Genomic DNA, 13,244 nt, shown 5'->3' with positions numbered 1-13,244 from the left:
CGCATTACTTTCCATCAAAAGTAACTAAGTAACGTAATTAGTTACTTTTTTATGGAGTAATGCAATATTGTAATGCATTACTTTTAAAAGTAACTTTCCCCAGCACTGCTCATTCTATTCTGTATGACTTGTGTTAAAGTTGTTATCCTGAAAGCTCACAAAAATCTCGTTTGCTCAGCCACGACTCCGCACTGCTGCCTCACAACAGAAAATGACTGTTAAAATTAGACATGTGAATCTGCAAACTGCGCTACAAATATTGAGCCATATTTAATGCCGAATTCCCGCACAGGTAGTTCTAAGGGGTTGGGTTTTCTCACCAGACAGACGCAGGAGATGCAGGGGTTGTCTGTGATGTTAGGGATGTGTAACACTTCTCCCTCGTTTTCACAGCTAGCCTCCGTACCTGAACGAAAAACGAAAAAAAGACCAAATAAAATGTGCATTTACATGAGATATTTCCTCTAAACGTTTTATTTAACCATACAAACAACAATTAAAGCCTGCAAATAAGGATGAGTGAATAAGGGGTGTCCAAACTGCTCATGTTTAGTTTAAGTAGAGTTTACAAAACATATACCGGAGATGTAGGCCACACTTTATTTTACAGTGTTACTCTGTATTTAAGTGATTACCGACTCGTTAAACTAACGAGCTACATACTTACTGGCAATTATTTTAATTTTGCTATAAAAACATACCTAACCAGCATATGCTGTTTTTTTCAACAGGGCTTTTGCTTATTACTGTGCTGGTTAACAATTACATGACTAATGCAACGGACACTGTCAAATAATTATTTATTTAGCCTACATGACTACACAGCTAAAATATTTTCACTAAACTTGTATTATTCATTTTCAAATCTGAAATGAATGGCTACTACTAAAGCAACACTTAGGCTATTCAAAACCAAATTCAAAGTAATGTAAAACAAAACAAAAATATGCAATTAAAGCGTTTTGACATTTTAAATCGTGCAGTTTTGAAATTATAAAAATATCAAAACCAATTTACACGACCACCATGACAAAACAACACATATTCCTCAGATTTCGCATATACATTTTAATTAAAGTAGGCTAATTTGATGTCTAATATTTGATGTTTTATGCAGAAATGTTTATATGATTACATTTCTTATTGATGTTTATTTATGATTCTTACCGGTGATTAAAGGTGCAGTTAAATGTGGCGTTTGGAGAATTAAAAACCAGAATAACAGGTTGTAGGTTACTGGAGGAGACAGACACAGCATCCTAAATTCACTCCAGACGCATGGGGGGAACGAGAAAAAATGAATAAATCGAGTATCCAAAGCCTGCAGAAATGCTTTTCGTTAAGATCCAGAGAGAGGGGGACATTGGTGGGATGAGTCAATCCCGCAACCTTCGGCAAACGCGCGCGATGCCCAATCAGCTCAACATTGTGACAAAAACGGTCCAAAAAACACGTCAACAGCGAGGCAACTTTCCGAAATCCAGGTTTGCAGGTCACAAACTCCACAAAGAGTTTAAAACAGAGATAAGATCCAGAGGTCTTCTAGAGACAAGCGCGTGGAGAGATGACACTGCCATGATCCACAACCCGAGATATCCAGTCTTTGGTCAGAGCGCGCTGGTTTGGTCTCCGGTTCTTCTCTGACAGACGCACGGATGCGCACTGCTGGGCATTTCTGGCGACGCCGATTCTCCTCCAGCTCCAGAGCTGCAGTCAAACATTCCCGCGGCGCAGGTCCGTCCTCCAGCCCACGCAGATATCTGCCCCTCTCTATTTAAACGCATGTGTGGGTTTATAATCCCGCAGATCTGCTGTATGCTGAGGTGTAGTGCGATCCGCCCATCTGTATCCTCAACATGTCACACTCGTGTAACTTTCTCACCAAACAAGAGTTTCAGCCTATTACAAAGGCACGGGATAGGAACATTCCTTTTGCATGTAATTCTCAATCTTAGAATAACAATGACTTCATTCATTGGCCATTATCCACTAGGTGCTAACTGTCTTCAGAAAACCAAAGTATCTGTGTGCACAAAGGATTGTTCCATCTGCATTTCAAAGGTCAGATTTATACCTAAAGATATGAAGCTGAAGCAGACCTAGTCTAATTACATTTGAGGAATGATATGTCCTGAGACTAACTGCTTCAGATCACCAAGACAGTGCTCTCAGAGAATCAATTTATTCCTTTAATATTAGTCACTAGATAGCGCCAAAGAGCACTTTTACTGGTGATCTTGCAGCCTGGTGTCTTGGAAATTCAACTCACCTTGCTGACAATCCCTTTTGCCAAGCCCAAGCAATTACAGTGGGTTTGACAAATCTTCTTATTTAGATCCAATTATAATAATGACTTTTAATTGGTTTAATTATCAACAGTGAGTGATAAACCATCCACAGTCACTTGAAAGGACAAAGATGATGCTAGCATTTGGTGTAAGAAGCTGATGGTACTGTTGTTTTAAGTTTGTAAAGATATAATGTGAATGGTGAGACATCTGATCTGCAGTGTGTTGTGATAAGACAATCCACCTGTCATGTCTCGCTGTACCTCTGCCATACACTTGTTGATCTTAGTTATTGTGAACGATTCAATGTCATTACTCAATTTTCTAGTGAAATGACTTCTCTCTGGTGACATATGTCGGATTTCCCCAATCATTGTTCACTTAAATCCTGCCAATCAACATCTTGATGCATTTTGCAACTGTAGTCAATTGTTTTTGGTGCAATTATCTTTAGACTATGTATATCTATTGAAATGACAAAACCACCATTGTCTGTATTCAGAGTCAAATGAAAACATCATTTAGATGTATAGGCCTGTTCACACCAAGACGAATAAATATTTCCAATGTGTTCCAATCTTTTTTTCCATTTCACTGGTCAACCAATAAGATTTGTGCTTTTAGTCATGTGCCAGACACCGCTGTTACATAAAACCAGGGGATTTCTGCTTTTTTTCTAAGCGCCATCTACTGTCAGAGAGTAAACCAGCATTTTCATTCAGCCTGCCTGCTGTTTATTCATTGGTATGACAAATTGAATATGAAAATTGCACAGAATTTTCACGTTGAACATTTGTGTTGGTGTGAGAGCCGTAATTCTATATAATTATCTGAAAAACCAACCAACTCTACAACTTTATTTAAATTTGTCTTAACACTCCACAGTCTCTTTTATTCAAGCTCGAATAGTTAATTGCGTGTCTCAAATCGCACGTCTTAAAATGGATACTTACATGGGTTAAATGGCATTAGAGGACAAGTTACTAGTTTAGCCCAAAATATAGTTTAGTTTTTATGCGCACAGCACGCGATGAAATTTTGCCATCAGCACGCGCATATTATGCACATATAGTCCTTACTGTGTGGACGTTTCCCCATCAGTGGCCATTTTCCAACCACTTTCCCCAATTTGCTTTAACCCACTAGGGCTATGTTTAGGGGTGGGGCTTTGTGATTTTTGCAAGCTGGGTAAAGCTGTGGAAAAACATCCAAAATTGCATACTCTCTCGAAATTGTTTACTACGCGAACATTAAAAAAGTATATTCTTTATAGTATGAATATGTGTAGCATGAATGTAGTATTGTTGTCATTGTCATGTGACCTACAGTATCAGTTGCTTTGCTTCACTGCCATTTGCAAATCTCATGGGACTCATAGGATACTAAAGTGTCCATTGGATATGTACTTCAGAATCTCGCCGGAAGTAGTAGGTCATCTAGGTACTTTTCGCCTACCGTTTTATGAATAGTGTGAATTTTGGACATATTATTCATTTACTGCATCTCCTGTATATGTACTTTTCATATACCACTATACAGTAGGGAAGTAGGCACATTTGGATGCAGCCACTGTATCAGGCAGCAGATCACTTTCTGCACTCCTATTGGTTAATTGCCATACCACTTCTATGTTGAGTTCTGCTGAACTTTGTTGCATCGCTAACGCTAACGCTAACAGTTGCTGCTGCTTGTGTAGCTAGAATGTCGCCACTCTCACTGAAAAGGAATGTAGTCAATTTGCAGTCAATGTGAAGCCCCTTAACCGGTTATCATTCATCATTACTATGAAGACAACAACTAAAAAATATTCAGTTTTTTAAAGTTATAATTTTGGTTTTACATGTTAAAAATAGCTAAACTAAAACCGTTCAAATACCCCCAGTTGGAACTCACTGCTCTAGCCTCTAGTATGATTTACATTGACTATATATAGATGTGGGATATTTCATTTCTTCCCACTATTAGCCGCACAGATCAGCACTGTAAGGAGTTGATGATTTTGTACGGAGGGGAGACATTATCTAGACAAATGGCCCTATCAAGTTGCCAAAATGAGGCAACATAATACAGAAACAATGCATGCAAAACCACAAAAAACTCCATTAAACATCTAATCTTGGTCCACACAGACTCACACCCACAAAAGAGTTTACCATCTCACTGGAGCATTTGTACATTTTAATATTTGTAAGTTGTATTATTGAGTGACATTTTTATTGCCTCATTTGACAATGTAATTGATTTACAGAGAGAGATTGATCTTTCAGGTTTAAAGGGAAATGTTTCCTCGGAATACACAGCTGATACCAAAAGATCACATTCAAATCTATTAGTATGCATGTAATATTGATTCAACAACTGGAACAAAGAACATAATAATAATAATAAAGGTATTACGAATAAAAATCTTAATATAAAATGTAACATGATGTGATATTTTTCTATTATGAATGTTTCTGATGACTCTTACAATGTAAAGGTAGATTATTGACATATGCAAACAATTTTCTACTGATAAGGAACATAAACGAGACAAAATGATCTACAAACACTGCTTTTTCTAAGACCACATATATCTGAAAACTATAAAAAATAGTCTGTACATGATTATCCACTGCTATGGCCTCGGACTCTCTCTATATAGTAGGTATATAAAGTTTGTGTGTGTGTGTGTTTATAAGAAACTGCATATCGCACTCTCCCACATCATGAAGAAAGGGAGACAAATGTAGACCCACAAGAGTGTTGTGCAAAATTCAGAATTTAAGAATTGAAAAAGAAATGTATTAAAACATGCCTATCGGTCTTTCATCCTGAGAAATAAAATTAACTATTAAAAACTACACTTCCATATGAATTTCATTCTATTTTAGTTTGAATTCCAATTCTGCATCCTGCACTCTAAAAAATGCTGGGTTGTTTCAACCCAACTTTGGGTCAAATATGGACTAACCCAACCATTGGGTTAAATTTTTACATTAAATTTTTAACCCAAAAGTTGGGTTAGTCCATATTTGACCCAAAGTTGGGTTGAAACAACCCCGCATTTTTTAGAGTGTGTTTGCTACTTCAACTCGAATTCAGAAATTGGATTGGAATTGAAAAAGCTCTCTGAATTCTGAATGTCACACAAACAGACAGCAGAGATAAGGTGGTGTGGTTATTCTTAGCCCGTGATCAGACGTCACGTACATGTGGCTTTCTGAGCAATAGGAGATGATGGACACAGACTACATACTGCAGTGGCAGACAGCTGAGTTTAAATATAATCCCCTCCTACATGTCTACTTGCCCTCAAAGAGAGTGAAAACATGCACTTTTTGATTTCTTTTTTCTGCCACTATGCTATCAACTCTAGAATTACAGCAAAAGCATCAGGATGAGGTATTAACCTTTCCTCAGACACACCGACTAATAAAAAGCCAAAGAATTTTATCAGTGCAGCAGCTGCCAATGTATTCAACCGTCTCCTGCATCTGACTTCTTCTCTTTGACCTTCACTGAGGACTTCCTGGACACCTTTGTCTTCTCCTTCCCAGACTCCTTTGATGACTCTTTCTCTCTGGTTGACTCCTTGTCCTTTGAGGGTTCCTTTGACTCTTTTGTAGACTCTCTTTTGGAGGATTCCTTTGACGACACCTTCTCTTTACCAGAGTCTTTCTCCTTCTCTCTGGACGATTCTTTAGATGAATCTGTAAAAAAAAAAAAAAAATGAAACAGACATTGTTTGTAAAAATATATAGAATATAACAAGATATTATGATATAGCTACACTTTGTTGCAATACCTAGTGAGTTTTACCTAGACAGCAATTTTAGGCATTTATCTTCATGAGAAGGTTGATTTAAAAGGTAGCATCATGTACCATATCTGGGCCGAAATTTAAAGCAGAATCACATGGATTGTTCACAGATAAGACAAATCATAGTGCACTGGAACACATCTAGTAAAAATCCATCTGATATTGAATATTTTTGTGTAATACATATATTTAATGCATATTACAATATCACATTATTAGCTTATCAATGCTAAAGGCAAAAAGAGTGCCAAATAGGACTGGCACTGATTGCAAATGATGTAATAGTAGTAGCAGAAGTCCCTTGTGAAAAAGAAGTACATGTTAGCATACTTATTATGGACATAATATACTTGATATTCTTAATATACTAAAGTTCATACTGAATGTAATGTGTTTTCAGACAGTTGATTGCATGTTAATTAAAATTAGTTTAACTCAAAAGTGGTTTTGGACCCATTTAAGGAGGACTTCAGTACATCTTTATATATCATTTCTTAATTCTGCTTCTGACATATGGTTAAAGTGTACTGTTGAATGTGCTGACAAGCATTAAGGGTATGGTAAACTACAAATTAATTTGAATATCTGTTTGAAACTGTTAAACATTTAAACTGTATTTAACCGTCTTGTGCTCTTTGGTCACTTTTGACCAAAACATTTTCTGTTCACAGCTTCATCGGAATGGTACGAAAGTTGGTGACTTTTATGGCATTTGGAATGTGAACACACAAAAAAAATTGAGGGCATGATTCGAGCAGGCTAAGTGGTCATAAAACAGGTCACACTTGTGGTCTTCGGTCAAAAATTACTGACCATAGGAAATGAATGGGAAATCGACAATTTTTGTGTGTACAATCTACAAATCTGCCACAATGCAGAAAAAAAGTGCACAGCAATGACGGGGTGAAACTCTAAAACATCAAGAGTGATAACATTTATTTTTTATTTACATTTTTAATGAATAAAATACCTTATAACTTAAAAAAATATATATATATATATTAAAATAGAATTACAGTTAAGAGACTACATAAGTGATAAGATACTTCCCTTGTGCGGCCTTCGGTCATTTCTGACCGGAGAATTTTACATTTTTAATTTTTAAAAATCGTAGCTTCACCAAAATGGTACGAAACTTGGTGACTTTTATGGCATTTGGAATGTGAACACACAAAAAAAATTGAGGGCATGATTCGAGCAGGCTAAGTGGTCATAAAACAGGTCACACTTGTGGTCTTCGGTCAAAAATTACTGACCATAGGAAATGAATGGGAAATCGACAATTTTTGTGTGTACAATCTACAAATCTCAATAATTCAACTACAATGCAGTAAACAGCAAGTGGACAGCAAGGAAGGGGTTACACTCTAAAACATCAAGAGTGCAAAACAGACACATCCACTCACACACACACACACACACATACACAATTATACACACTCAAATTAATTGGTATGGCTATAACATATAGCCAAAACGAGTCCGAAAACTGAAATAAGAGGTTGAAATCAGATCAGACCCAGAAGGATTAAGCTCTGATAAAACATTCCTGTTCATTTTTGTTACATTTTTATAGAATTTTAATGTTTTGTGTATCAAAATGCTTTCTCTGTGTTCAGGTTTGAGTGTAGTAATAATAATTCAAAAACTGACGCTTCAAATCAACATTAAAAAAAAAAAATATAAATAATCCAAACCTTTACAAAAAGTTGTCTTTGAGAATGTCTAAAATATATATCCAAACCCACAACTTAATAAAAATAAGTATTTATGTCTAAAAACAATTAGAGAATTTATAGGCCTTTTATATAGAGCTATATAGAAATCTAGTGGCTAAACCATAGAATTGCAGATGTTTTTCTTATTTTACTCCCACCAGATGACACTAATTTGGCTTCAAAAAATTGGATGTTAAAGGCATTGACTCTATTTTAACATGAAATACTGCATTAATTGAAAAGTAATATAAAAATATATTTTTTTAAATTTGATTTTCAATGGGAAGAAATTGATCACAATTATTGCATAACTATTAATTAGTGCCATGAAAAGATCTCAAAATACAAAATACAAAATATTATTGAACAAAAATATGTTACATTGATTTTACTGAGGGGAAAAAAGTACAATTTTAGGTGTCCGGTCGCTTTTGACTGTGAAGACCACAAGTGTGACTCCCAAATAAGGAGCACCAGAGGGTTAAATATATTTGTAATTGCACATCTGTAATGATTAATTTGCAATTGATTACTTAAGTCCAACTAAAAACACTCTAACTGCATTTAATATAAAACCAAACTATAATAAATATTCATTTAATGTAAAATAACATGCAAGTGTCCGAAAACAGTACATTTTGTTCCCACTTAAGCATATTCTTTTAAAATACATTATTTCTGTAATAAATACTCTTTCAAAAGTATGCCAAAGTGTACTTCTTTTTCACAAACTAATATAATTTTTATTCACTAGATATTTAAATAACATCCTATAGTCACATCAAAGTTTTCCTGTGAGTAGGTTATGTTGTTATACGGTTCAGTTAAGTCATATTTTGGTTCAAAAGTCTTTGGAAACATATGCCGGTTCTGAGAGAGGATCACAAATGTACATTTAATCATTTAGCAGATCATTTTATCCAAATGCACACCAGGAATACAACTGATGCACCAACATCAGAAGTTGCAGAATATTGGTGGAAAAGGGGCATGAGAGTCAGACAGCCCTTAGGGAGATTCTTTGTGTGTGTGTGTGTGTGTGTGTGTGTGTGTGTGTGTTTGGGGGTAGGGAGCAGATCTTTTTGTTGTGTACCAGGTGCCATTGTCACTCAGTGTCAGTCACAGCAGGCAGTCAACTCAGCACACACACAGATAACATGTCTACTAAAGGAGTGATATATGTGCGTCTCTAAACAGTCGTTAAACAGTCACAGCCGTTTGCATCCTCTGGGGGCTGGTCTCAATCCTCCACCTGTGTGCTAGACGCCTGTGAGCCGCAGTCATGCTGGGGCTGCTGGGTAGACAGACAGCTCCTGTAGGGCTGTATCCGCAGGGAGCAGCTTAATAAGGCTTTTCCTGAGGTGCTTCGCAGCAGCCGCAGGCTCAATGACACTGACAAGACTGCAGATGTCCCTTCTCAGACAGACAATCTCACAACACTCTTCATCTCTCAGATGAGACTGTGATTGTGTGCATGTGGCAGTGTAGTGTGAATCTACAGACAAAGACTCAACAGTATGTGTATGTGAGCTGCACCCCTACACATGACCGTTATCTGATGTTTAACCACAGACAGCCCACATCACCCGAGGACAGTACAGCAGTGCCCCCCACTCTTGAGGTTTTCACACTTTTTTGCCAAGGACCCCCAAATATGATACCCACCCTGCAGGTGTATATATTTATGTATAATAAAACATTTCAATTAAAACGTTCAACTATTTTAAAACAGGTTATACTTTGAAACAATTTAATGAAGGTTGAGTATAATTTATAGTTAAAACATACCAGGTAATTGTACATAATTGTACAAGATACTCCATGGTTGCATTGAGTATTTTATGTAACTTGAAATATGCTACATGATTGTACTCAAATGATTGTTCACAACAAACAAAAAAAAAACAAGAAAAAAAAAAAAACCTTCAACTATTTTGAGAAAAAAAATGTGTGAAAGCAGTTGTTCCAGAAGTCAAATTAAATAAAAAACTATAGTAATTTGTACCAAAGCAAAATGTTAAATTATTATATGGAACATATTTACTTTTTATTAGATTAACTGCACATCTGGACTATTTTACATATTTCATTAATGTGTTAACTTAACATGGTAACTTTGACAGCCCTGAAAACATATTTTTTTACATCCAACAGTCAGAGGAGTTTCTGTTACTATGGGAATGGCAATAGCAGCAAAAAAAACTCAGCAGTGACTGCCCACTCCCATAAATCAGTGGAAATAGCATAAATGAGTCTCTCTAAACTCTCATAGTTTAGAATTGTTTACAGTGTGTGTATAATATATACACATATATATATATATATGTATATATATACATATATATATATATATGTGTATATATTATACACACACTGTAAACAATTCTAAACTATGAGAGTTTAGAGAGACTCATTTATGCTATTTCCACTGATTTATGGGAGTGGGCAGTCACTGCTGAGTTTTTTTTGCTGCTATTGCCATTCCCATAGTAACAGAAACTCCTCTGACTGTTGGATGTAAAAAAATATGTTTTCAGGGCTGTCAAAGTTACCATGTTAAGTTAACACATTAATGAAATATGTAAAATAGTCCAGATGTGCAGTTAATCTAATAAAAAGTAAATATGTTCCATATAATAATTTAACATTTTGCTTTGGTACAAATTACTATAGTTTTTTATTTAATTTGACTTCTGGAACAACTGCTTTCACACATTTTTTTTCTCAAAATAGTTGAAGGTTTTTTTTTTTTTCTTGTTTTTTTTTTGTTTGTTGTGAACAATCATTTGAGTACAATCATGTAGCATATTTCAAGTTACATACAATACTCAATGCAACCATGGAGTATCTTGTACAATTATGTACAATTACCTGGTATGTTTTAACTATAAATTATACTCAACCTTCATTAAATTGTTTCAAAGTATAACCTGTTTTAAAATAGTTGAACGTTTTAATTGAAATGTTTTATTATACATAAATATATACACCTGCAGGGTGGGTATCATATTTGGGGGTCCTTGGCAAAAAAGTGTGAAAACCTCAAGAGTGGGGGGCACTGCTGTACTGTCCTCGGGTGATGTGGGCTGTCTGTGGTTAAACATCAGATAACGGTCATGTGTAGGGGTGCAGCTCACATACACATACTGTTGAGTCTTTGTCTGTAGATTCACACTACACTGCCACATGCACACAATCACAGTCTCATCTGAGAGATGAAGAGTGTTGTGAGATTGTCTGTCTGAGAAGGGACATCTGCAGTCTTGTCAGTGTCATTGAGCCTGCGGCTGCTGCGAAGCACCTCAGGAAAAGCCTTATTAAGCTGCTCCCTGCGGATACAGCCCTACAGGAGCTGTCTGTCTACCCAGCAGCCCCAGCATGACTGCGGCTCACAGGCGTCTAGCACACAGGTGGAGGATTGAGACCAGCCCCCAGAGGATGCAAACGGCTGTGACTGTTTAACGACTGTTTAGAGACGCACATATATCACTCCTTTAGTAGACATGTTATCTGTGTGTGTGCTGAGTTGACTGCCTGCTGTGACTGACACTGAGTGACAATGGCACCTGGTACACAACAAAAAGATCTGCTCCCTACCCCCAAACACACACACACACACACACACACACACACACACACAAAGAATCTCCCTAAGGGCTGTCTGACTCTCATGCCCCTTTTCCACCAATATTCTGCAACTTCTGATGTTGGTGCATCAGTTGTATTCCTGGTGTGCATTTGGATAAAATGATCTGCTAAATGATTAAATGTACATTTGTGATCCTCTCTCAGAACCGGCATATGTTTCCAAAGACTTTTGAACCAAAATATGACTTAACTGAACCGTATAACAACATAACCTACTCACAGGAAAACTTTGATGTGACTATAGGATGTTATTTAAATATCTAGTGAATAAAAATTATATTAGTTTGTGAAAAAGAAGTACACTTTGGCATACTTTTGAAAGAGTATTTATTACAGAAATAATGTATTTTAAAAGAATATGCTTAAGTGGGAACAAAATGTACTGTTTTCGGACACTTGCATGTTATTTTACATTAAATGAATATTTATTATAGTTTGGTTTTATATTAAATGCAGTTAGAGTGTTTTTAGTTGGACTTAAGTAATCAATTGCAAATTAATCATTACAGATGTGCAATTACAAATATATTTAACCCTCTGGTGCTCCTTATTTGGGAGTCACACTTGTGGTCTTCACAGTCAAAAGCGACCGGACACCTAAAATTGTACTTTTTTCCCCTCAGTAAAATCAATGTAACATATTTTTGTTCAATAATATTTTGTATTTTGTATTTTGAGATCTTTTCATGGCACTAATTAATAGTTATGCAATAATTGTGATCAATTTCTTCCCATTGAAAATCAAATTTAAAAAAATATATTTTTATATTACTTTTCAATTAATGCAGTATTTCATGTTAAAATAGAGTCAATGCCTTTAACATCCAATTTTTTGAAGCCAAATTAGTGTCATCTGGTGGGAGTAAAATAAGAAAAACATCTGCAATTCTATGGTTTAGCCACTAGATTTCTATATAGCTCTATATAAAAGGCCTATAAATTCTCTAATTGTTTTTAGACATAAATACTTATTTTTATTAAGTTGTGGGTTTGGATATATATTTTAGACATTCTCAAAGACAACTTTTTGTAAAGGTTTGGATTATTTATATTTTTTTTTTTTAATGTTGATTTGAAGCGTCAGTTTTTGAATTATTATTACTACACTCAAACCTGAACACAGAGAAAGCATTTTGATACACAAAACATTAAAATTCTATAAAAATGTAACAAAAATGAACAGGAATGTTTTATCAGAGCTTAATCCTTCTGGGTCTGATCTGATTTCAACCTCTTATTTCAGTTTTCTGACTCATTTTGGCTATATGGTTATAGCCATACCAATTAATTTGAGTGTGTATAATTGTGTATGTGTGTGTGTGTGTGTGTGAGTGGATGTGTCTGTTTTGCACTCTTGATGTTTTAGAGTGTAACCCCTTCCTTGCTGTCCACTTGCTGTTTACTGCATTGTAGTTGAATTATTGCTTTTATTTTACATATTTGCTGTATTACAATCACACCAGTTCATAGGTGTGTGTGTATAAGTGTGTGTGTACGCTTGTGTGTGTGAGTGGATGTGTTGGTTTTGCACTCTTGATGTTTTAGAGTTTCACCCATTCATTGCTGAGTATTTATTTTCTGCATCGTGGCTGATTTGTTGATTGTGCACACAGAAATTCTCTGAATTGTCCCATTAATTTCCTATGGTAATTTTTGACCGAAGGCTATTTTGTTTATGACCACTTAGCCTGTTCGAATCATGGCCTAATTTTTTTTCTGTGTTCACATTCCAAGTGCCATAAAAGTCACCAAGTTTCGTACAATTCTGATGAAGCTGTGATTTTTACA

The 13,244-nt window shown here is 35.7% G+C and overlaps 1 protein-coding gene across 3 annotated transcripts in view; it reads right to left on the bottom strand.

Moving 5' to 3' along the window:
* LOC107661004 (protein PTHB1-like) overlaps positions 1–13,244 on the bottom strand; it is a 164,070-nt gene that overhangs the window by 14,519 nt on the left and 136,307 nt on the right. For all 3 annotated transcript variants that reach the window (XM_016450443.1, XM_016450444.1, XM_016450445.1), the window contains one exon: positions 321–406. In XM_016450443.1, the coding sequence (XP_016305929.1) occupies positions 321–406 (86 nt within the window). The remainder of the gene's footprint in view (positions 1–320; positions 407–13,244) is intronic.

The sequence above is a fragment of the Sinocyclocheilus anshuiensis genome, unplaced genomic scaffold, assembly GCF_001515605.1.
Source record: "Sinocyclocheilus anshuiensis isolate Anshui unplaced genomic scaffold, SAMN03320099.WGS_v1.1 scaffold1036, whole genome shotgun sequence".
Classification (NCBI taxonomy): domain Eukaryota; kingdom Metazoa; phylum Chordata; class Actinopteri; order Cypriniformes; family Cyprinidae; genus Sinocyclocheilus; species Sinocyclocheilus anshuiensis.
The sequence above is the reverse complement of the archived record's forward strand: the minus strand, read 5'-3'. Positions and strand labels throughout refer to the sequence as shown.